This window comes from Orbicella faveolata, unplaced genomic scaffold, assembly GCF_042242905.1.
Source record: "Orbicella faveolata isolate gen_17 unplaced genomic scaffold, um_ofav_v1 contig_24, whole genome shotgun sequence".
NCBI classification, from domain to species: domain Eukaryota; kingdom Metazoa; phylum Cnidaria; class Anthozoa; order Scleractinia; family Merulinidae; genus Orbicella; species Orbicella faveolata.
The window spans coordinates 6,620,001-6,645,387 of NW_028301552.1; the positions used below are offsets into that span (position 1 = coordinate 6,620,001).

The 25,387-nt window shown below is 38.5% G+C and overlaps 1 protein-coding gene across 2 annotated transcripts; it reads left to right on the forward strand.

Moving 5' to 3' along the window:
* The first annotated feature begins 5,833 nt into the window (after window positions 1-5,833).
* On the forward strand, window positions 5,834-24,771 carry LOC149110132 (vacuolar protein sorting-associated protein 54-like). 2 transcript variants are annotated; one of them, XM_089291366.1, is made up of 25 exons: window positions 5,834-6,347; window positions 7,213-7,493; window positions 7,851-7,965; window positions 8,198-8,235; window positions 8,942-9,082; window positions 9,922-10,064; window positions 10,385-10,484; window positions 11,008-11,150; window positions 11,604-11,739; window positions 15,071-15,178; window positions 15,358-15,404; window positions 15,846-15,948; window positions 16,035-16,162; window positions 16,524-16,653; window positions 17,496-17,677; window positions 18,072-18,151; window positions 18,245-18,283; window positions 19,082-19,154; window positions 19,640-19,745; window positions 20,059-20,146; window positions 20,737-20,858; window positions 21,236-21,316; window positions 21,399-21,506; window positions 21,885-21,979; window positions 22,842-24,771. In XM_089291366.1, the coding sequence occupies exons 1-25, from the start codon at window positions 6,098-6,100 to the stop codon at window positions 23,002-23,004; spliced, it is 3,000 nt and encodes a 999-aa protein (XP_089147492.1). In that variant the 5' UTR covers window positions 5,834-6,097; the 3' UTR covers window positions 23,005-24,771. The 2 variants fall into 2 exon arrangements, with proteins under 2 accessions (XP_089147492.1, XP_089147493.1); XM_089291367.1 differs by having other exon boundaries at window positions 16,527-16,653.
* The last annotated feature ends 616 nt before the right edge of the window (window positions 24,772-25,387 follow it).

Genomic DNA, 25,387 nt, shown 5'->3' on the forward strand with positions numbered 1-25,387 from the left:
TCGAACGTTGACTCGATACATATAATAAATAAGCGAGATTCTCAACGTAAATCTAACGATCCGAAGAGTATTTAGTCGTAAACGTAGGATCGTTTACCTACATGTTCACTTCAAATTCCGAGGTAATTCTGCATGGAAATTACTTTCTTTATTATTTGCGATGCTTTCCGAGTTGTTTTCCCCGCTTAAAAACCCATCTTTAGCACATATGATGTAGTCTCTTGGTTTTAATTTGAATTATGTTGAAACCCACCCTATGTATAGCATTCTTTCGTAAAGTTCACAAGATATGAATTTATGATCTGGTAGTTTAAACCTTTCCACTAAGATACTTCACATCATACTCCAGATACTCCTCAAATTTACAACATTTAAACATGTGAAACAACCATGATAAGTCTTCTCGGACTTGATGCGAAAAACTAGAGATCCTTCACGAGTTTGTTTTATCCATTTGATAAAACAGGGCTTACTTAAATTTCTATCTATTGCTTTTCATTTAAATTTTACTTGCAAAAAGTTACTATTGTTTTCAATTCTTTAGGAAAACATTGTTTTCTTATCAACTTTCTCAAAAACGTTTTGGTTTTGATTATCGATCGATATGTCATATGCATTAAGAAATAACAATTTAGTTCTGAAACGAAATTTGCAAGACAATAACTATTCGACAGTTTCAGGGTGATCCCCAAGATTAGATAGCGAACGGAGTGGTAGTTAAGGTACATCCCATGCTCAAAATACAAATTCTCATTACTGGTTTCTCATTCTTTTAATATTAATTCTAATAATTTGGCTCTTCGACAATACAATTACTCTAGGTAATGATTTTCTTTTTGCATCATTCTTGCACTGAAACCGTTCAGTGGTTTCTAACAAGACCAGAAATAATGCACTTATCTGAATTTGATGTTTCCAATAGCCAACTTGCTCCAGAATCCAAGAGTGCTATGTAATCATCGATGGTCGCACCTTTTTCCAACGCTGATCTGTATCCAACCTGGAGAAAAGACAGAAATATCAATAAATAACTCCTTCTTTACCCTCACTTAGTCAACTGACAAACTCGCAGTCGTGTCCAGCATATGAGCATTCTCCGGAGTTTAACAGGCATGCAGGTTTCACAAATTTTCAGAGAACAGTAGTGATTTGTTGTGGTTTCACATTTGTTTAAGAAATCTTGTATCCATCCTTTACTGTATCCCCCTTTTCTTTACTTAATTGCTATATAATTTAAATATTTAAAAGTCGCGTCCCCCGAAAACACACCCTTCTTTTTTAGACGCAAACATTATTTTGAATAATAAGCTCCTTCCAATCGAATATAAGCCAACTAGCTTTTATTAACATCGTCTTAAAGAAAGAATATTTTACGGTTCTTTTATTTCATGTTATGCTGCTTGCAATAATTAGCTCTTATTAACTGAGCAGGAGGTCTGTATGGGAGAATCTTGACCGAGGTCGTGAGTACAGACCGAGGTCAAGATTCTCCCATTCAGACCGACTGAGATGTTTATTGTATGGCTATCAAGAAAAATTTAATTTGTTTATCGTAACTGCTTTATACTGGCTGACATTTTGCTTGCGAATGGCGATGAGCTGAACTTAAATCTGCCAAAGTTTGCTCGTCCTTTTTACTTTTTTTTTTCTCATCAGGCGTTTTGGCACTTCTACTCGTATTTTTTGGAAGAAAATAGTTAATATTTTTGTATTTTAGTTTGGAAAGATGGGAAAATCTAGACTGCGGTCAATATCGATTTAAGCTAATCAAATTAGTGAATTCTGTACTTCCCAGTCCTTGTGAGACACGGTCATATAATAATGGCATTTTAGTCAGTTTTTAAACAAATCAAGAGTTCCAGACCGTTTTGGGGCCCACCTTTCCTTATTCGTCATTTATCTGTCACAAACTAACTGTCAACTCTCTGAAAAAGTCTTCTGCATCCCAAACTGAAACAAGGCACCACAAAATTTCGAACCCAGAGAGTTCTCAGAACAAGATACAAACTCTTGAAAGGGCCACGCATGTTGTCGTCTCTATTACAGTTTAACCTCGGTACCTCGAACTTCTCACTGAAATCAATTTCCCTTGAATCTAATTTTACTGTCGGTTTTCTCGAATCCCCGTATACATATGGATACCCCTGGGGTAGACTTCCTGCCAAGAAAGACAAGATTATAGAAAAATATTCAGTTATCTGAAATTCAGTCGAATTGTTTCCAACATGAGAAGCCATCCAGGATACGCAACAAACAGCGAGCTCACAAGAGTTCATTTTTGTCGTACCACATTGCATTTGAGTTGATGACAGCGTTAGTAGCGAACGCATGTCCAAAGTTGACAACACTCCAGTACAGTTCCTTTGGATTCACCTTTGCTGCCTCTGTTCGCGGTTTGGGGAAAAACAACAACAATACCATGATTCAAGCAACAAATAAAAGCGATCAGACTCTAACTAACTTAGTATAGTGAAGTATGATCAGCAGCATTGCTGAACCTCTTTTGCTCTTGATAATAAACTTCCTTCAACACGTGGAATAATACTTATAAACAACTACCAGCAAGGTTGAGAGAACTGACTGGAATTTTCTTCGAACATGAATTAATGTTTTCTTTATGTCAAAGTAATTGCAAGCGAGGAGAGAGTTTCCCTTTTCATCGTTTGGGAGAAAACGTAAATGGTCGTGCTTGGAAACGAACGGCGATAAAACGGATAAAACTTTAGTAACTTAATATTCTATGATGAACTTTACGTATCATGATTCAGTCTTCGGCGTCTCCTATGAATAAATGTTCATTATGACCTCAAAATTCTCACAGTTTGAAGGCCATATCGAACCGCTAAAAGGCTAAAATTGAAAAGCTAGGGAAACTAAAGAAAAACTTAACAACTAGTTCAAAAAGAATTCACTCAAGAGAGGAGGAGGGAACATACACTTGCCTGAAGAAAGCACATCGACGAAGATGTCCTTGCTCTTGCAATGCAACGGCGACCGACGCCAAACTGGGTGTGTCATTTTACGCTTCTTTATATACCGACATTAAAATTCATTCCAGCTATGAGAAATATGCTTTGCACACAGGAATTCATTACACGTTGCGATTGTGTGTTTTAAATATACAATATATAATGTGAGAAAAGAGAAACTTGTCAGAAAGCTCGCACCTGAAAAGAATTATTCGGGTTTATTGCCAAGAGGGAATAGTTTAAGTGTGAAGCTGTTTTACTATGCATGGGCGTCGGGAAGCTAAGATCTAGTCTTCATTACAAATATGCACGCGTGCCCGATCTCATTCAATAAAAAATTCGAATTTCGTTTGTAGTTGACTTAAAAGGAAACTGATAATAAAATAACGTAATTAAAAATCCAGAGTATTTGAAATGTCATTTGAAAGTTCATAGTGTATGAAAGCATAAGATAAATTGAACCTAAACGTTAGGAAACACAGCTTGAACTGAAAAATAAAATGAATTTTCTTACAAAATTCGAAAAAAGTAAAAGTGAATTTTAAAATGGATACAAAGCGCAGTTTTTCCGGTTTACAGATAATTTATCAAATTGTGTGTAAATCAGAAAATTTTTTGCACAGCGCCAAAAGACCTAGGTACGAGTTTGAGCGCTACAGTGTTTCGCAGGACATGTTCGCGCAAGAGATGATGCTAGGAGACAAAGATTAACTATCTTTTCTTTTTACTAATAATATGAAAATTTTTTTAGCGCCATTTCCCAATGGTTCAATGGCGCCTTACAAGAAATAAAATCTATAAACAAATACCTACCATAAAAATTAAGAAAATGTCAAAAACAGATAAAATTTAAAAAGATATATCATTAAAACTTCAACTTAAAAATGCTTGTTTAAAAAGCCACGTTTTCAGTTTACTTTTAAAAATGTTAGTAGAAGACGAGTCTTTAATATTAACCCTTTGAATACCAACTACGCATATATGCGTAATTAATGGTCGTGCTCTTTGTACCACTTGTGATGTCATCAATTTAAATGTCATCAGATATTCCTGATAAGCAGATAGTAGTACTAGGCTAGGCCTTTCCGCACAATGGTCAGGTTAAGATATCGATGACATTCCGATGTCGCAAATCGAAAAACAACGTTATCAGTTTTGGTGCAAAACGGTGGTAAAATGGTCCACTACGCCTATCATTGATCAAGGTCCATTTCTAGGCTTCCCCCGCAATTAACATCCAACTTTTCACGGCAGCCAGAAAGAACATATACTGCAAAAGGTAGCCAGTGTAAAAGGGCCGAGAAAAACAGAAAGGAAAGGGGCAACGAACAAAATTGAGAACGGTTAATGGCAAAAAAAAAAAAAAAAAAAAAGAGCCCAAAAGTCCAAATTTTGGCTTACGCGCATGCCCGGAAATGAAATTTTGCTCAATTTTGTACCTAATCCTCGAAAAATCTCTCCTTTTAGTAAAAGAAGCTTTCTTATCAAAAATTAGGCTTATTTAGCGTCATGGCAGCTAAAAAACCTGACTAAACGGTTAAAAACGGTATTTTCTGGCGAAAGTTTGTATTCAAAGGGTTAATCTTTTGGAAGTATGTTCCACCGCAAATGAACAGCCCCCGTAGCCTTTAATTTGAAACTTACCTTGTAAAGAAGATTCTGAGTGGACGATCTAAGCGTTCTAGCTAGATCTACGATATACTGAGAATTCACCACGAAGAGCTTTAAAGGTAAAGAGTGTAGTTTTGAAGATGATTCTTTGTTCTCCCGGAAGCCAGTGAAGGTTCTTGAGCAACGGAGTAACGTGGTCATATTTTGTTGAGAGGCGGATAAGCCTGGCTGCACAATTGTGGACTAGTTGAACTTGAGTCCCTTCAAGATAAATTTTGGTTGACTATGTAATAAGGAATTATAAAGAACTGGTTCATGCTTAGCGTGCGTATATCGAGTTATGGATGCAAGCAGGAAGTTTGGAGAGCACGAAAGAAGCGTAAGAGTTGCTCGAGGCGTGGATGATAGTTTTTGTAGTCTCACAAGTTAAAAACTTGCGTATCCTTGAGATATTCCGAAGATGATAAAATGTGGATTTACGGACAGCTGTAACGTGCGCTACCACGGAGAGAGAGTCGTCAAACAATACAACAATGTTCCTAACAGTAGAATAGCAGCTTTCTATCTCATTTGTAATCTCCAGATTGCCAAACTGTGGTCGGGGAAGATGAGAAGGAGAAAGAACCAGTAATTCCGTTTTATCTCTGTTCATCTTTAACTTATTACTAAGCATAAGCCAGAAGACAGTGATTTAAAGGATAGATATAGTTGTGTGTCATCTGCATAAAAATGAAAGAACATGTCATGTAGTCTAGCAATGTCTCTGAGGGGTGAAGTATATAATGAATGGAGTAACGGTCCTAAGACAGACCCCTACGTTAGACTATAGGCAAGAGAAGAGCCACCGTTGACCTTGACAAACTCTTAACGATCAGCTAGGTATGAGTGAAACCAGTCAAGAGCCTTATCTGATACAGTACTAAAACGAGTCGACAGTCTTGATAGCAAACTGCCATGATCCATCATATCAAAAGCAGCTGATAAGTCTAACAAAACAAGAATGACAGAGCGATTTCTTTGTAGAATCTAAAATTTGCGATATCATTATAGACTCTTATTCCTTTGTTTGCTATCATCCTACTCAACAAGATTGTGCACCTCCTGCGTCCCACACTAACGCGTTTTCTGTTAACAGTTGTCGCTTCTCTGCTAGTTACTTTCTTGACAGAGAAAGCATCAGAACTGCTTCGCCCAGGAGCTCGCCCCAGTCTCCAGTCATAACAAAGTCGCTATGATGACGTATGGAGAAATTGAGGAGTGGTTACCAAGTATATTTTGCGAATCGGCTAAAGTTTTTGAGAAAAGGATCTCATTCAGTTTTCACAATTGTGTTTTTACCACTCTGCTCTTGGCTAGGGAACTGACAAAAGATGGGTTGAGACGACGGATAGGGTTGTCTTCATTGTGGAGAAAAAAAGCCCGATGAATCAGGACAACGTGAAGAGATCAACCTCAAGATATAATTTATTAAAGTTACCGGACGAAGTCGGATATAATTGGTGTGTTGTCGTCTGATTATGCTACGATTAGTTGATCCAAATGAGGCAAAACCATGGCAGAGCTGTGCAATTTGTAGCGACAAGATACTTTTCAGAACACCAAGAGAGTTCAGTTCTCATTTGAGACAAGTGCACTGTTCAAAAGAGGGAGGGTCATTTGTTTGTCGTTATGGCAAAAATGGCGTTTGCCCTTCTCTACCTGTTGAGGGTGTAAGTGACAAAGATTACGAGGCTCATGTGAAGAAAAGTCACACGAAACTGGAGGAGAGTAAGTACTCACCTTTTATTTTTAATCTTGTAAATAACACTCCTGGCGTCCTATAGTTTGTTTAGTTAAAGGACTGAAACGTACGACTCATGAATTTCCCTGTAAGCGTAAGTTAACCTTACAATTGAACTATAGAACACGTTATAAGACAGCTTTCACAGCTGTCTCAGATGTTTTAGATAGTACATTTCTGTCTTTTGTAAACTTGTTCGTGAAGTTATAATACAGGTGATGAACACAAATGTACAAATGTCCAAATTAAGGGGACTGACCGATGATGTAATGTTTTTTCTTTAAAAAAAATCCAGGCGTCAGTTTAATCAGCATTAGAGCTTACTCAGCCATAGGTAGTCAACAAAAATTATTACCAGGATTCACCAATACCAGTCAAACTTTAGCACAAATCTTGCTCTATAGTGTTTGTTTATATATGCAGGTTTGAGTGAACTACCCCCACCCCCTTTTCTCATTCTTTCAGCTGTGTCAGATGTTCTAGATTGAAGCTATTGTGACATTATTTATAGCTTTTTAAATCTAAATGTGAACATTTTACAATGCAGAACGTTTTAATCTGTTCCGAGAAACAATCAGTTTTCCATGGGCTCAGCTTGAGGAAAACTGTGAGCTTTGTGGAACAGGTTACGTCCAGGAAAAATCTGCAAGCACCTTTTTCATGCCAAAATTGCTGGAGGTCATTGTGTTTATTATCCCTCAAATACTGTTTGCGTGATGCATTTAGACCAATTGCCTGCCTACAAAACATATTTGATGGATTATAAGTGGAAATATACACATGATAACTCAATTTATTGAAAATGGCTCTTTAGATTTTGGGTGGTTAATAATAGTTTCTATTGTTCCTCAGCAAAAACAGAAAGTAACTCCACTTCTACTGTTGATGAAACACTGTACCCAAGACCAAGGCTACCGCCCATCTCATTTCCAAATGCAAGTGCATTCACAGTCTACTCTTCCACTCAAAATCTCCCTGCTGTCCTCAATGACCCAAGATTGCTCAAACGACAGACAGACTTCTTCACAAAGACATGGGGTGAGGACTTCATACCGCAGGAAGTTCCACCACTCACTCTGCTTCCAAAAATTCCTACAATCTACTTTGATGACTACCTCAAGAAAACAGAGTTTGTAAGTAATCCACTTCAAATCATGGTTTATTGAAAAAATATGTACCATCTCACAGAAGAGCAGTGGAAGTTCCAATGAGTAATGGGTTGTCAAATTAGGCCAGAGCCTTTTTGTAACTTAGGAAGTTTGTAGCTAAACAAGAACTTCCAGAGGGGTGGGAGTTCAAACAAAAATCCCTCTGTGAAGCAACTATGGATATTCTCTACACACAGGATTTACACAGTCTTGAGAAGTCCTTGAAGAAAGGTTGCAATTTATCTGGGAGTATGTTCACAGTATGATTGTCTCAATGAAAAGTGGACATTCCATTTATTCAATGTTTTTCAAACAATCAGAGATATTTATCTTCTCTTTCAGAGGAATAAAGTTCATCAAAAACTTAAGAAGCAGTCGATTGGAGGCAGCACTACTGCCACTCCAGGTGACACTGGTTTTACTGCAGCAGCTATTGCCGCTGCAAAGAGACAGAGTGGTTAGTACTGGCTGTAATGGGACATTTACAATGTGATTGTATTGCTTTAAAGTAACAGTTTATTAAAAAATTCAAAGATTGCTGTAATAATTTACAATAAATTTTACAGAACAAGTTAATAAACTAGTTGGATTTTACTATTTTTGTACAATACCAGTATATATATGTGTTTATACTGGGTATAAATGTAATTTGTAATCACGTTAAACTCTTTTGAATGTTTCCTTTCCAGTTGATAAAGTTGCTTCTGATGTTAGTCTGATACCAAAGGTTGGTTGCTGATTATCATAATTCTGTAAGGGTTCATGATGAAACAATACTATTTTAATATTTCTTGTATTGACATTTTATGTTTAAGTTTATGTTTACTTTTCTTACTTTGCTTCTTTTTAATTAATAGGTCACTTTTTTTTAACAAGCTTAGGTGTAAGAGGTTTTGCCTTGATTTGTGGGCACCTTATTGGAATCTCTTTTGGTTGTCTCTATTATGCTCGTATAAAGGAAGTGGAAGCAGGAGGGTTTGAAATTTTCCCATTTCCTAGACCTTTACTCCTGGTTCCCACCACTTCCCTGGTGCTTCCCACCTCTTGGTGCTTGTTTTTTTTTTTTTTTTGCTTTTTATTGCAAGATATTACCCCCATTCCTCCCAGTTTACACAACCATGGGAATCTCTCTTCTGACCTTCTTCTCTCTCACTTCCTGTAGAGTTCCTGTCTCCCCTTTTTTGCTGGGTTCTTGTTCCCCCTGTCTCTCTCTACTATGAAAGATTTGGATGAGGGTATATATATATATTTAGTATACTACATTGTGCAATAACTGACATGTAGTTACTGAAATTGCCTTCTAGAACTGTGTGCATTGAATAATAAATGACAATATTTAGAAAGGAAGTGAGACTGTATGTATGTTAAGTTTCTTTGTCTTCTAATCATGTGGCATACTCAGCAACTGACAATGTTATTTGTGTTTGTTTCAGGTGTTTATGATGCCCAATTTTGCACTGGAAGATCCTGAGATATTTAACAATGTTCTGCCGTGGAATTTGGTAACACAGGAAACAACACCTGAGGCAGTCAGGGGAATGCCGAGGAACTCAGCAAAGCTTCTTCAAGAAAAGGTGGAGATTGTTCAATCATAGTTTGAAATTCTTTAAATTTATTTACATAGTAATTGCGTTATTCTGAGATGGTTGATCAACATACTTATATGTCTTTTGTTTGTTTAGTCGTGGCACCTGGCTATTGTTTGGCAACATATTTCTAAAGATGTTTTGACATTGACTGCTAAGAATAAAGACTTCTAAAAAATGTAACATATTTAAGTTGAACAGACCAGTTTCATTATCCACTGTATAATATTCTTTCCCAGCTTGACAGTCGCGTGCAAATTGTATAACTTGTCTTTTGTGTGAAAGTTTTGACTCAATCAGCAACCATTTGAAGGATCTACACGTATGTACAGATCTCTGTAGAGATGTATGTTATGGAATTTTCCAGGTTAACTGTCAGAATCAAGAACACAACTGTTCTCTAGTTTAATGAGTATTTCATAAGTTCTGGTTTATCCTAAATGTGCCTCAACTAATCTTGTCATGAGGCTATTCACGTGTAAAGCTTCCTTTTACCTTCATGTCAGCCTTTAAGATGGTACATACCGGTCTTTTAATGATGTTGTTAATAATCAAAAGCAAAAATAGTGTGGAAACTCTTAAAAGACGGGCTGCATTAATATCAAGATACTAACAGGTGTAGTTTGCAGCTCAATGTTTCACAAATTATTTAGATTGCAATAATTATAATTACTGTGCACTTTTACAAGTCATAACCACATGAAAAGTTCCACAATTTTTCACAAGTAGTTATGGGAGAGAATGATGATAGCCCTTTTTGTTGGAATCTTGCCAGGTTATCTTATTTGTCCAAAGGGTCATTTCTGTTTTAACTACTTTTTTAACAGCTCTCACATTACCTGGACATCACAGAAGTGAACCTAGCTCATCAGATCTCACTAAGATCAGAAGACTTCTTCAGTGCAATGGCTTCTCAAGATCAACTCCAGGATCACGTAGGAGAGACAGTCAGTGAGATCAAACATTTGAGGTAATGCAGTTGAAATCAGTGTTTTTAACTAGCAGGTCGATACATATTCTTGTGTGAATTGCAGTGTATTATGTTGGTAAATTTAAACTTGGCCACCAAGAGTTCAAACTCTTGTAGCCCTGATTTGATTGCAAACATTTAATACATTTCTTATCAAACTCTGGTGCATTGCCACCTTAAAACCTGCTCAAATATTCTTGAGACTCAATGACAGTTTTGTTCATTTCTTGATTTACGAGTCTCAGGAATTAGATGCTGTGCCTGTAAGTAATGATCTAGTAATAAACAATCTTACTTTTTTTTCAACTCACTTTGTTTAGAATGAAGGTACAGAAGGTACAAGAAGTGTTGTGTTCAGGATTCTTGGATGTCCTCAGGCTTTCATCTTTAAGGTCAAGATACCTCAGTGTATATGAAAAGGTGAGATTGCTGATAATGGAAACATGTACCACTCTTGTTTATCTTTGTACATATATTTTTGTTAAATTAATGTGAGGGTGATAACGGGAGCACACTGACCTTAGAGTTTAACTGTATCAGGACTGTGCTCTAGAAGCACCCAACTTTTGCCTTTGGATGACTGGAAAAACGTACTTTTTTCAATTGCTGGGCACCCAGAATTTCATGGTTAGGAACCTTTGGCTCCTCACAATTTTTCTGAGGCCACAGCCTTCTTTAAAGATCAAGTGTACCAAGTTCTGTACAGTAACGACAGCCATGGTTGATATTCTTTCAGTATAACCCCAAGCAATGTTGATTACAGTTTAGAAAGGTAATTCATGCATGCATTTATGATTGATAAAGAGCTATGGAAACTTACATGTAACTTACCCTGTCCAGTACTTGGACCACAGCAAATCAAATTGTTATTTGCTAATGATAGCTGTTGGCCTTCTTTTTTGCCAGTTAGTAGTAATGTTAATTCCTTGTACATTTGTTTTAGCTGAAACTGATGGCCACAGTTCATCAAACACAACCCACAATTCAGCTGTTGTTATCAACCTCTGATTTTGTTGGTGCACTGGATTTAATCAGCACTACTCAGGAGGTTCTACAGCAAGAACTGGCAGGCATTCAGAGCTTCAGGTACGTGCATTTATCTGTCAATTGAAAATAAAACAGGCTAATATTGTGACCAGAACATATAGTTTTTGTACCCTTCAACATGTTCAAGTTTCACAAATGTTTGTGCTGTTTGTTTGTATTGTCCTGGGAAACATGAATTTTTTGCAACAGCCAATCTCTTTTTGTGTGCAGTTCTTGAGATGGTTTCTATCCTTTTAATCGTAAATTAATTTTTACAGATTTCTTCCAATGAATAAGCAACTGTGTTCTATGATGTCCAACATTTTTTCTTGGGGGTGGGGGGGGGGGGGGGGGATGCAATTTAAAGTAAAGATAAAAAAATTGCAAAAATGTGAAAATTTGGGGTGATGACCTTTTCATGTGATAAGGCATTTCATTGGGCAATTTGTTCCAAAAGTGGAGGTTGCAAAGTACACTTGTCTTCACTGTAGTAAATATTGCTTTGCTCTGTAGACACTTAGGCTCACAGTTAGCAGAGCTTGAACGAGTGATTGAAAGAATGATGGAAGCAGATTTTGTGGAGTTTGCAACAGCTAATCTTGGCAGGACAGCAGAAGATGACATGGGAAATGAAGACCTTGTGGATGAGGTATTTTCTACAAAAAAAAAAAACCATCAGATGGCTTTAGTCTATACTAAAATTATATAAAAACAGCTTTGTAACCAAACAACACAAAGATTGAGTGTGGAAAAGAAAATTTGAAGAAGCTAGTCATAAAAGGGGATAAGTGACGATTTTGGTTGCTTTTCTTTTTCCTTGCTCCAAATTAGCTGAATTTTTGCATGTGGTCTTCAATGTAATAGAAAAACGTGTTCCTGTATTTTTGCCGCTGGTTTTTGCTTCGCTTTATAAAGACGCCGCTAGGAAAACCGAGTGGTTTTTTGCATACGCAATATCCTGAAAACGAAGTAAAGTTTAGCGGAAAAACTACGGGACATTGCTAAACATACCTAAACAAAACTCTATGCGAAATTTGGAGCGTTTTCGACAAAGTTGACTTTTGATTAAAATACCTAACGCCCTTTTCCCGCCGAGGCTGCAAATAAACGAAGCCGGGCCTTTGTTATGATAAACAGAGCCGATCCTTTGTTATAATAACCAAGCCAAGCCTTTGTTATAAGTCGAAGTCTCGCCTCGGTTTATCATAACAAAGGATCGGCCCGCCGCGACCGTAGGGACTTTGATCTCACTTAGAAAGCAGCAAAGTGTCAATTTCACGCAACGTATAAGCTCAAAAATGTTAATTTTAGGTCAAAAAAGGTTTAAATGTTGATTTCACGTTAACGCGTGACGACAAGGTTGATTTCACTTAGAAACCAGCAAAATGTCAATTTCACGCAACGCATAAGCTTAATGATGTTGATTTCAGGTCTAAATAGGTTAAAATGTTGATTTCACGTTAACGCGTGACGGCAAGGATGTTGGTTTCACTTAGAAACCAGCAAAATGTCAATTTTACGCAGCGCATAAGCTCAATGATGTTGATTTCAAGTCTAAATAGGTTAAAATGTTGATTTGACGTTAACGCGTGTCGGCAAGGATGTTGGTTTCACTTAGAAACCAGCAAAATGTCAATTTCACGCAGCGCATAAGCTCAATGATGTTGATTTCAGGTCTAAATAGGTTAAAATGTTGATTTCGCGTTAACGCGTGACGGCAAGGATGTTGGTTGCACTTAGAAACCAGCAAAATGTCAATTTCACGCAGCGCATAAGCTCAATGATGTTGATTTCAGGTCTAAATAGGTTAAAATGTTGATTTCGCGTTAACGCGTGACGGTAAGGATGTTGGTTTCACTTAGAAACCAGCAAAATGTCAAATCGCGCAGCGCATAAGCTCAATGATGTTGATTTCAAGTCTAAATAGGTTAAAATGTTGATTTGACGTTAACGCGTGACGGCAAGGATGTTGGTTTCACTTAGAAAAAAGCAAAATGGTAGGAGCCCATGATGGGCTCCTGAAAATGGTAATTTCACGCAACGTATCAGCTCAAAAATGCTGATTTCAGGTCAAAAAAAGGTGTAAATAAAAATAAAATGAAACAAATAAACATTTCAATAAGCACTTTTCCAAATACGGCAACGTCTTCAATGGCTAAAAAATCACGAGATAAAACATAGTTTTCGACAAACGCGATCGTAGCTTTATGTCACGCACCGCCATAACTTCCAAGTTGAAAATGCGCTGGTACCTCTTATGCCTGATGAGGATAACAACTTTGGTGGCTGTTTAGTTTTGGATTTAAGAGTTTGATGACTCCACGTGAAAACGCTCTATAAATAGGGCTGACAGATTAACAGATTAACCCTTCTGCGCAACGTACGGGTCTCCATACATCTGCATGTCCCCTGATCCCAGAAGCTCAAAACACTACAAATCATACCGATTTGAAATAAAATCAACGCAAACTGGATCACAGCTCTGTTACAATCGATCGCCACTTGCTGGCCATTATTATGTTTAAATCTAGTTACCAGTTCGAGAAACGTCCGCAGAACGTAATCGCAATGCATGCCGGGAAGGGTCTTTACACCTCGTGCGCGGGAAAACATGGCGGTCGATACAAGACAAATTTTATCACTCTAAAACCAGTTCTCGCTTTCCAAACTTTGACGCTAGCAACGCTTGGCAAATGGACCACAACTCACCAGAGGGTATTTTTCTTGGGCAAGAACTGCTCTTGGACTTTGCTACCTGGCTCGACCTGACTTCGAACGCCGATAACACGATTACGGTATATCAGCTGCCTTCGAAGTTTCAGAACACATTTTGATTCTTTAAAACGTGCTGATGACTTACGGGTTTATCGAGGCTTTATGATGCCTCTCAACCACCAGGTAGGCATACAAGGTACTTTAAAACAATGCTTAAGATATTAGTTGACAGAGCTCTAATGCGGCACATCTCTTTTTTGTTTGATGGCATTTCGTTTGACGCTCGATCGATTCACGTGTTGTGTTCACGTCACAATAACCGGTGTAAACAATCCGTTCCCAGATTTCCGCTCTATATGCTGTGGGATTTGGTTTTGACTTCATACACTATAAACAGTCTGCCCGTTTGCTGTTCAACAAATAAACTCCTAAAGACAGGGCTAGGAAAAGCCAAGTTTTTTGCCTACGTTTTAACTCGAAAAGAAAGCAAAAACCAGCGACAAAAATACAGAACCACGTTTTTCTATTACATTGAAGACCACATGCAAAAATTCAGCTAATTTGGAGCAAGAAAAACGAAAAGCAACCAAAATCGTCACTTATCCCCTTTTATGACTAGCTTCTTCATTTCGTTGTAATGTATAGTCAATTCAGTAATTTGAATTTGAGATTACCCTTTAGAAGAGTAATTCTCAAATTTTGTGTGCCCTGGGCAAGTCCATGCTTATTTTTGTTTTCATTTTTATGACTTGATTGGAAAATGACTTTTTTGGGTCTCTGTCCTTCGAGCAAGTGGACATGAAAAGTTAGTTCTTCCACAGGAAAATCTACTTGTCCCAGATGACCTTTTTGTGAGCCCTAAGTCATGTGGCTAATACATAGTAACAGTTTCTTAGGCTGTTACATATGTAAGGTTGTGCTTCCTTGGCAAATTCATTTCTGACATTGATTCTATAATATAGAATGATGCTGAACTAATCAAATGATAATTCTCATTACAAACTTATTTATAATAATTTTATTTGTCCGATTGATCAGTAGTGCAAGTATCAGTTATTGTGCTTTAAACCAGAAGAATTTTCCTTAAACTGCATCTGAGACTCCCTGCAAAAATATTCTTGGGTATAATTAGTCTTTAAATTAAAACAGCTTGGAAGTAATTTTGGTTGCCTTTTAATTTGCTATTAGGCTACAGGTAAAAGAGCATTAAATTGAGTTTAATAATTAATCATGTTTTAATTTGTAAGTTTTTCTTATCAAAACAGGATAGACTTGTGTCAGTACTGTTTGGTCTTCTTCGGAAGCACAAGTTTCACTTCTTACACCTGTATCGTGATGAGGCTTATTCCACGATAAAAAGCACTATCAGACAGGTTTGTTTCCAAGTGATTAGCAAAGTAACCCTGAATCCAACACACCATCCATTGATTATTAATGTATTCTGCCTCAAAATGACTTTTTAAAGTCATCTCTAAAAGTTAATGAGGAAGAATTAAGTAGGAAGTGGGAAACTCAAACCATTTATAAACTTTTTGCATTGATTTTTCATCAGACTGTGCAAGATATTGTGACAGACAGTACCGAGAATGAAGAAGAAAGGTAATTGTCCCTAACATGTTGGTTTAAGGGTAACGTTTTAGCAGTTGTAAAATATCGCTGAACACTGAACGTCACTATTTTGAACTCTCAGGGGAAACACAAAATAGTTTGAAACAGTGTGAGTTCAAATAGCCGATGGCAAATGACTAAAGGGTAAATCTAAGCTTAAGGGAAATGGTTTTGAGTTTGAAATTACAGATAATTCTGTACCAACAACCCTGGACCAACCAACTCTTTGTTGATAACTTGCTCTACATGTCACTTTCTCCTACTGACCATAAACTTGCAAGCTTAATTGAAGTCCCTTGAATAACTGAAAGATGTTTCTTTCTACACTGAAAGAGGCTAGTGTAAATTATGCACCTTTGAACATCCATGCTCCTAAGAGTGTGATATTGATTAATGGAGTTTTGTCATGAACTCTTCTCTTGTTCATAACAGTCAAAGTCTTGCTGATGCTCTGAGAAGCTTGGATTTCCAACAGTGGATGGCCATGCTGGAGAAAGTGTTCAGCGCATCTCTGAATGTACTGCAGAGGATGCAGGTGAGTGCGACACAGCCATTTTAGTTGCCAGACACTTTCCTCAAGTTGCAAAGGTCAGTGCTAATTCCAGTTGAACTTGCTTTCAGGTGTTACACCAGAGCATTGTGCGTGTGTTGGTGATCGCAGCAGGGGGGCTTAAATCTCAGTCGGATCCTGATGATGCAGAAAGTATTGACATACCTGAATCTGATTCTCATTTCCTGAAACCAGTCTGGTGAGATGTTTTCATATAAAAATTACTTTTGATCCAATAAACTGACAGAGATACGTGATGTGGATGATTATATGAGATTAATCATATGGGTGAACTGCACTGCAAAGAATGAAGGAAAGTGAGATCTTTGTAGTCAAAGCAGGAAAATAATTAAACTTGCCACATGGAAATGAAACTGTGAGCAAAGTGAAAAAAATTCTCCCTTCCACTCCTTTTTTTTGTTCACCCCTTGCCCACTTCTCCCTATTTTTTGCTCACCCCAGGTGTGCTCATTTGCTTGCTTGCTTGCTCCATCTTCCCACCTTGAAAATGGACTGGAAATATCTACTATGTAGGCTATAGCTTTCTTATCTCATTTCAGCAGTGGCATGGACATTCTGATAACCACCACTGATTATCGTAAGCTGACTCAAGAGAGTAAAGAGCTTCTTTGTGCAGCTTGTGAGATGGCACAGCTTAGGTGTGCCAAACTTATCAACGTCAGAGGAAAGGTGAGCATGAACAGTAATGATGTAGAATTTTAAACTGAATTCAGTGAATGAAGGAACCAATGAACTGACAAACGAACAAAGGGATGAATGAATAAATGACTAAATGAATGACTAAATGAAAATTTTAATGAACGAACAAATAAATGCACAGATGGTCATAGGGGGACAAACAAGCAAAGTAAAAAGCAAATTGACTCTGAGGAGTCTCTTGTTTTTCCCAGTGTTAGTCCAGTAGGTTTGCATGTGAGTGCATGACAATTCACCTCAGACAAGGAGACTGGCTTATAATGTCGTCTGAGTGTGGTGTGCTTGTGTGTCCAACCAAAGTTAATAGAGGGGAATGGTTATGAAGCCCGGCAAGCATCAAAGGAGCAAACAAGGATGCCGAGATTTATGTTGGGAGGTCCACGACCGAGTACAATCTTTTGATTTACACTATGCATGAGTTACGTAATCAAAACATTTCTATTGGTTAGTTCCTCGGTCAGTAGTAAACAGCTATTGTGTTTACTGTTTAAGGTTAAATGCTGTTAATGGCTATTTCTCAACAGAGAAAACTGATCAATGGAAGGCTTTTCACATGGGGTTTTGTTAGTACAGAACAGTTCGTTTTGTTTTTTGTGGAATTCTTTTGGAACACATGATAAAATTTACCTCGCACCCAACTTGAAATTTATTATTACACTGCCATACATTGCACTTAGATCAGTGAAAACTCAGCCCGACTTCGAGATTTGAAGACGTTAACTTACCTTGTTATATGGTGCTGACAATAAATATAAGCTTACAGAATGACTGACTGAGCAATACTGACTCGCCGGCCCTCTGTTGTGTTATTGCAGGCTGGTTACCTTGACAGCTTATCCTCATCGGAGTTTGTCAGGCTGACACGCATGGTTGAAGACTTTGTTATGGACTGCGAGAGGATATGTGGAAGACAAAGTCACAGCCTGAGAGCTACCTTGTTATCACAAGCTAAGAAATTTGTGGAAAGATTCCACGAAGAGCGCAAAAATAAATTAAGGTAACAGTGTTATGAAATTATTTCTCCTCTCCGCAACTCCTCAAGTACTAGGCTGCGAGCAGACTTTCCTTTGCTCGGAGATCCGTGGCGAAGAACGCAAAACAAGTGAGTGTACGAGCGTGACTGCATGTGTGACATGCGAGCGGCCGTCGCATTCATATCACGCTCGCACGCTTGCCACCACTTACTTGTTTTGCATTGTTCTTTGCATTCGTCCACACGGAATTTTGAGCAAAAGAGAGACTGCTCGCAGTTTACTTTTAAATCCATGGCTTCTCCTTATTGAAGTGATTTTTCCGTTGTCCGTGTATTATTTTGTAGTATTGTTTTTGATTCTAACTTTCATTCGATGTTGGTTTTCTTATGTGACCTGAATCGTGTGTTTTATACATAGTTTGATATTAGACAATGAAAGATGGAAGCAAGCAGATGTTCCCACAGAGCTACAATCCTTAGTAGATTCCTTAGTCGATGGTAAGAATCAAGTGAAATTTTTCTCCACCTTGCATTCGTATTTACTTTCTCGGACGTTTTTACAAAGTAATCTCCATTGATAATTTTCAACAGGTGTTTACCCCAGGGGTAAGGAGCCGAAATTCTCCATAGGTGAGTATGACTCAAAGTGATGATTTCTCAGTTGTAAATGATAAAGAGGCTTTCACAGATAACTTTATCAACCTGAGGTTAATGAAGGTAACGTTAGCTTAGCCTGAAATGTTGGGCCTCGTCCACACAACGGCGGAGAAATTTGAAAACACAGCTTTATTTCTACGGTTAGGCCTTCCATCTACACTAATCCGTCACGAAAACGAAGCCTTACGAAAGCGCTCTGCAAACCGGAGGAATTTGAAAACGTCGGCTTTGCGTTTTAGTGTGGACAAAAAAATCATTTTGAAAACGGAGCTTTTCGACAGCGACAAGGTCACGGTAATCATAACTATGATTTCCTACCCGAGTTTTCTTTAAACAGAAATCCAAAATGACCGGTGATTGTTACGTTTTCAAATTTCTCCGGCGTAGTGTGGACGGAAAACATTTGATGCGCTTTCAGAGTGAAAAATTAATTTCCAATTTCTCCGGCGTAGTGTGGATGGGGCCTCAGTTAATTCATCTCCCGCCCTCTCAGCCTGATCCCTGGGAATTACGATGAAGACGGGAAGTGACTGACATTTCAGGCTAGCGGTGGCCCTTCGAAGGGCGAAGAAAACACTTTGCTAATGATCGAAACGTCAGCCTCACTAACTTGCTAAGACGGTTAATTTAGATAAAGTTTGTCATTAACGAGCCACAGGGTTCTGCACTCAATCAGTTACATGGTATTGCAGGGTCGTTGCAATGACACCAGTGATTTTATCTTATTTATGCACAGTTGGTTTACATTCCTTTCTTTGCCAACTACTCCAGGTCCAACCGTGTCTAACGAGCATAAGCCCTCACCAGATTTACTTGTAAACGGACAGAAATTTGCTGTTGTTGGGTAAGTCTGGAAATCATTAAATGAATTATCCGTTTACTCTCACAGTGCCTCTCCTCGCCGAGGTGTATAAATGGGTTGTGGCAAATTTAAAAGAGCTCAGTTATTTTGAGTTATTTTGGCCACGTACAAAATTACCTTTAAATTAAAGGAAACCTGAAAATAGTAATGTACTACGATACAAAAACACCAAAGAGATAATAATGAACCATAAAGGAACAAGGATGGCTACGGATGGAGAAGATTAACACGGATTACAAACGACCAACTTGAAAAATTTAGGCTAAACTTTTCCAGATTCGCAAACCGTGACGTGGCTTCATTAATGCAGTGAGATAACCCTGTGATAGACTTGCATCTCATCCAGAGGGGAGTAGAGATACCTCTATTGTTCTCCAGCGGGGTTGGATTTAAGCAAGCATAGAAATGTTGGCTCACACAGGCTATGCGACTTCTAATTTTTGACTTTGTATTGAACCCACTTACAGGACAGTGCTGTTATTAGTGAATATGTTAGTGGAATACTGTCAGTGCGTGGATGACACTCCGATGCTGGTCACAGACATCATGAATAAACTTTTCGAGACACTTAAGGTAAGATTTCAAATACGTGAATGAAAAGTTGGTGAGAGCGCTCGCCTCCCACCAATGTGGCCCAGGCTCAGTTGTGGCCCGGTGCCGTATGTGCTGAGTTTGTTGTTGGGTTCTCCGGTTTTCCTCCCTCCACAAAAACCAACACTCCAAATTCCAGTTCAACCCGGATGGAAGACCCGCATGAAAACCAGCCAAGGCTGATGTGGCTTCCTCTCTAAATATTGTATTTTACTATATTTATCTAATTTGCTTTTTGTTCACACTGTTTCGACTTTCTGTCCTGTATATCATTTGTTTCTGTTATGTTTTGTAGATGTTTAACTCGAGAACTTGTCAGTTGGTTCTTGGAGCGGGAGCTCTTCAGCTTGTTGGACTAAAGACGATCACAGCAAAACATCTAGGTACCTCAGTTGTAGAAAAAATTATATCCTCACGTTTGCGGATTCTTTCCTCTACTCACAAGTATAAGTTAATGAGGACCGTAGGGATATAACAACTTGCATAAGGGCAAGAACGGACACCTTGCGCTCAACGTATGTTGTCTTTTTCTAGGCATCACGGAGGCATAAGCAAAAGCATTTAAGGCCACGGTTCTGTTTTTCTCGTTCTTATGCTTATCTACTTATTTGCGATAATAAAGGCGGCAGCGTGGCCGAGTGGTTAGGGCGTGGGACTCGCAACTGATCCGGCGGTCCCGGGTTAGAGTTCCTCTCTTGACCACTACTTAGATTTGTTTCACGAGTTCAAATCGTCGGCCACACTTGCAAATAACCAGCTGGTTTGCCTGCGGCCAGTTGAATATCAGTTGTTTTCTGGGTCCCATTGCTATAAACATTGCCGAGGGAAAATAAAGGCTATTTATTATTTTTTATTGTTATATTGTACCGATCTTTCTATCGATTCTCAGGCTGCCCTCACTAACTCCTGCTTATGGTTACGTCGTGGCTTTGTCTTTAATGAAAATTTGTGGTTCTTTGTTTTTTTTTTACAGCTCTTGCCGCTCGCTGTTTGGAAGTGGTAACAATTCATATTCCTGTATTCAAAGCACATTTTGAGCAAAGGCTGCCGCCTAAACAATACGTCCTGTTGTCACAGTTTGATCAGATACTCAAGGTAAACAATATGTATTTTTAGTAAAATCTTCCCGTAATAATTGCCTACGGATTAAAAGGAACCAGAAAGCCGGTAGGTCCGGGAGTTAATCTTCAGTTTCTGTGCCTTTTCCCCTTTTATACGATAGTCTCAATTAACTGGTACCCATTTATACACCTGGGTGGAGAGAGGTACTATGAGAACAAAATGTCTTGCCCTCCGCCCTCTCCCCGCCCCGGTCGTGGCTGGAACCCAGACCGCTCGCTCTGTGATCAGACCTAAATGACGCGGGGCACTTCAGAGAGCTTTCGCACCCTGAAGAGGTTGTAAAGCAGTGATTTAAGTTTGTTTTTGGAATAAGTTATCAAGTACTTTTACTGATCTGATTTTCTGTGTAGGATTACAACAATCACCGTCAGGAACTCTTTAGCAAAATCGTGAACCTCATGGAAGAACTATTCAAAAGTATTTTTTCAAAGGTATGTCGGCCATTTTCCCTCATGTACCCTTCATTTTATCAGTGTTTCTGAACGTGCTTAGTTGACTTTTAATTTTTAACAGTGGGAAGTGAAAGCTCCAATGCCGTCCCAGGCCATGCGTAGTGCTGTCAAGCAAATCACCAAACTCCACGAGTCGCTGTCACTTGTCTTACCGGAAACTCAAGTTGAGGTACCTTACTAAACGTGTTTCCTAAAAAAAAGGATGTCGCAACTCATGGAAGAATGTACCGAGCTTGTGGTGTTCGGGCGGGCGTGTGTAAAATATACCTTTTTACTTGGAGGTCATTTCCTGATTTTACTTTGAGGGAATTTAGTTGATACTCAATAGGAATTTATCGTCACGCGTTATATTTGGTTCGAGAAATACGAAACAAATGTTTCTAGCAATTTGCATACCCAAATGAGCGTTGAAACTTACACCTGAGCACATAGATTATTGGAAAGGAGCTTCACTTGTAATGTTGTTAATCATTTTCTTGGTCATTCCACTCTTACTTTTACTATATTTAATTTCGCACGCCAATTCAAGTGACATTTCTGTTTTCAGTCCATATTCAGAGACATCAAACGAGCTTTTAAGGAAAGTCTAGCACATAAGTTGGACAAGCTAGGAGTGACGAATGATGGCGGCCCACAGCACGGGTAGGTGGTGAATTTCTGGCGATATTTAACTTTTGTTCCCCTTGTTCGAAAGCTGGGTAGCGCTGACCCAGGATTTAAAGTTAATCGAAGTATTAATTTTTCTTGTGTAAACTGCTTTTGTTTTGTGTAGTTTGATATTCTTAAAACTCAAAACTGACGGACAAACAATATAAACAGAAAACCTCACCAAAAAAATACAAAACTGAAATCAAAATCCTCGCTAATCCCGGGTTATCTTAATCGGGCTTTGAACAACCCGGCCCAGACTGTTTGCCTAAGCTGTTTGTTTTGGGGTGTGTTCACTGTTGAAAACTTCTTTTTTGTGTCAACAACAGCAGACCATGGGTGGAAAAAACAACACGCTAAGTGACCCTAAGTGAAGACCGGTCTGCGTAAGTTACTGTTCCAGTTTTCGCGACTAGCATCACTGTATAACCTATCGTGCTTTTCGCGCTTGCTTTCGTGCCCTGCGTGCTTGCGTGCGTGGAAGAGAAACACGAAGGTTTATTTCGGTCTTCCTCCTATAGTAAAATAAGACCCCGCCCTCCCGCTGGAGGAATTTGTAAAAGGAGGTTTCACTCTGAAGACGCATCAAATATTTCCCGTCCACGCTATGCCAGAGGAATTTAAAAACGCAATAATCACCGGTCATTTTGAATTTGGTTTTGAGGAAAACTCAGTCAAAAGCGGGCGTTTCAAATTGCTCCTGTTTGAAGAGCGTTTTCGAAAAGCGCCGTTTTCGGGACGTATTCGTGTGGACGGTAGCCTAACTGTAGAAATAGAGCTGCGTTTTCAATTTTCTCCGGCGTGGTGTGGATGCTGCCTTACTGTCTGACGTTATAATTATTATTTTTAAATGTAGACTTGTCACATCCGATCTGGCGTTCTTCAAGGAAAGTTTAAAGAATCTCAGTGCGATAGGAGACGTTGGCAGAAGCTTGGATGACTTGTGGAGAAGAGTGAACGAACTTAGAATGAACCGAGGATCACCGTCCACAGGACGAAAAAATGTGCTGCAAAGATAACATCTGCTAAAAAGTAGTTAATCAATCGAATCATTCTTTTCATACAATTGAAAAATTATTCAAGGACCCAGGACATTTCTCCCTGCAAAGCAGTCTTGTTTTCGTTAGTACAATCGAACTATTCGCCAAAATGTTGTCTTTTCTGTAGCGATAGCATTACACTCTCTTTTTTATATAAGAATACTGTTTTTCCGGCCCAGGCTGAATATGCTTATTTTCTGCCGATCTTAGGCTGAAAATATTCTTGTCAATATTTTTAGATTATAGCGTATGACATATCCGTTTTATTGACTTCGATGGTGTTCAAGTAATCTTGGCCCAGACTGCAAGAAATGAAGTCTGATGTGACGTACACAACTTCTTGCAGAAATGATAATAGCAATGAACATACGACTAGTGCTGGTTTTGTTGCTTTTTGGCTAGTGTTGCCGTTGAGAGATTTCAAGAATTTTGTACCGTTTGGTTAAAAACATATAATGTACTGTACTCACAAATTTTCAGCACACAAAATTATGTTCTTCTCAAAATCTCAGCCTCGGGTTTCTTCAAATATTCTTAAAAATTTCACAAATTTCAGCCTCGATATTCTTACAAAAAAAAGAGTGTAGGTAAGAATAAGATACATCGGTTGTCTAGTCGATTGTTAAAATGAGGAAGTGTTGATTTCCGCGTTCGCCTTTATCCACGAGCATCCCAGCTGACCCTTCATTAATTCTTTGCAAATAGTAACTAGTGAAAATGAACAACCTGTGAAACTACATGACGGAAAACGAAATTCTCCAAAGCAGCGTGACAACCAAGCTAACGCGGAGAAGTTTGGTTAGAGAGCTGAATGTTAGAATACTAGTTTTGTGTAATACCCAACTTAGTATCGATTAGTACACATTCTCCTAAGCAGTAGCGTTGGAATTCTTTAGAATTCAGTAAGGGAAATTTGTAAGTTGACCTTGAAATTTTCAGGTTTGACTTGAAGACTATTTATGGTGATTTACTTTCTGTCCTGTAATCTAGCAACGACTCCTTCGACACCAACAATGAGAATTCAATATATTTATTCCATGTGAAACGACTTTCAACATTGCACATTTCGCAAAAGCTCCAATATCTGTCTATAGATTTTCATTTACGCTTCATTCTTTGATTTGAAACAAGACCCACCCTCCTCTGAACCCCCTTTACCCCCGAACACAAACTAGAGATATACAAAGCCACAATTATCAGAAACTTTTAATCAGCATTTAACATAATAATATTGGCGTGGATCTAGTTTGACAGAGATCATTTTATTAGATGTGTTGTACAGTTTGTCGAGAATTGTTTCAATGGAGCTCAGTCACGGTTTGCACATTTTGAAAAGTTTAGCCTAAATTTTTCATACTCGTCGTTTGCAATCTGTGTCAATCCTCGCCATCCTTGACCATCCTTGTTCCTTTATGGTTTATTATTATCTCTTTGATGTTTTTCTGTGGTAGTGAACTATTATTTTCAGGTTTCCTTCCATTTAAAGGAGATTTTGTACGTGGCCAAAAAAAAGGAAAGACAAAACACTGTGACTGAGCTCCTTTAAGTAGTTTCGACGAGACAGTAAAAAAGACTGAAGTAATTTCTGCTTCGTTCATGGATCACTGTCTGAGAAGAGAAAAATGCCCGTCATGGTTCTGAACTTCTTATTTGATGGTCCATGAGAGACACAGGAAGTGCTGGGCAGTAAAGGTGTTAAAGAATAAGTTTAGTTTAGTAATGAAATAAAAGGTTCGTCAATGATGATTGTGTTTGGAGAAGTCTGTGTCACTCCAAGGGTAACTTTCCACTGGTCTAGTGCAACGAAGTGAGTAGCCTCCGGGACCATCGGGTTTTTTCGGCTCTTGTTTCACGAGAGCCGAAAAAACCGAATGCTCTCGCAAGCTACAAAGTGAGTGGAAAATCAGTGTTTCTCGCACACCACAGGGGCCTGGGTATAAGTCATGTGACCTTGATGCGGGCAGTTGTTTTGCTGTGTATGTCCGTTTTTACTGGCCGTTTTTTTTTTTTTTTTTTTGTCAGTTTGTACTCTCGAAAGTTTCGGATTTTAATATGTTATTGGTTTTACAGTGAAGATCGAGCTTAGCTTGGCACGGCCACCAGCGGTGCGTGAGACGTGACTTTAGTTATTGGTTTGGCTTATCAACAGTAGTGGCGCTTGTCTTCGCGTCCTTAATATTGCCATCCCCTCCCCCCTGGATGGGATGCTAGTTCATCCTGAACAAGGTGTGAAATTTGAGTTTGCCTTCAAGTCTTACACTACACAATGAGTTTTTCCTCAGATATCCCAACGTAATAATGAACACCACCTACATAACACATAAATACTTTGTATAATTGCTGCCGATAGGCAGCCTTGATA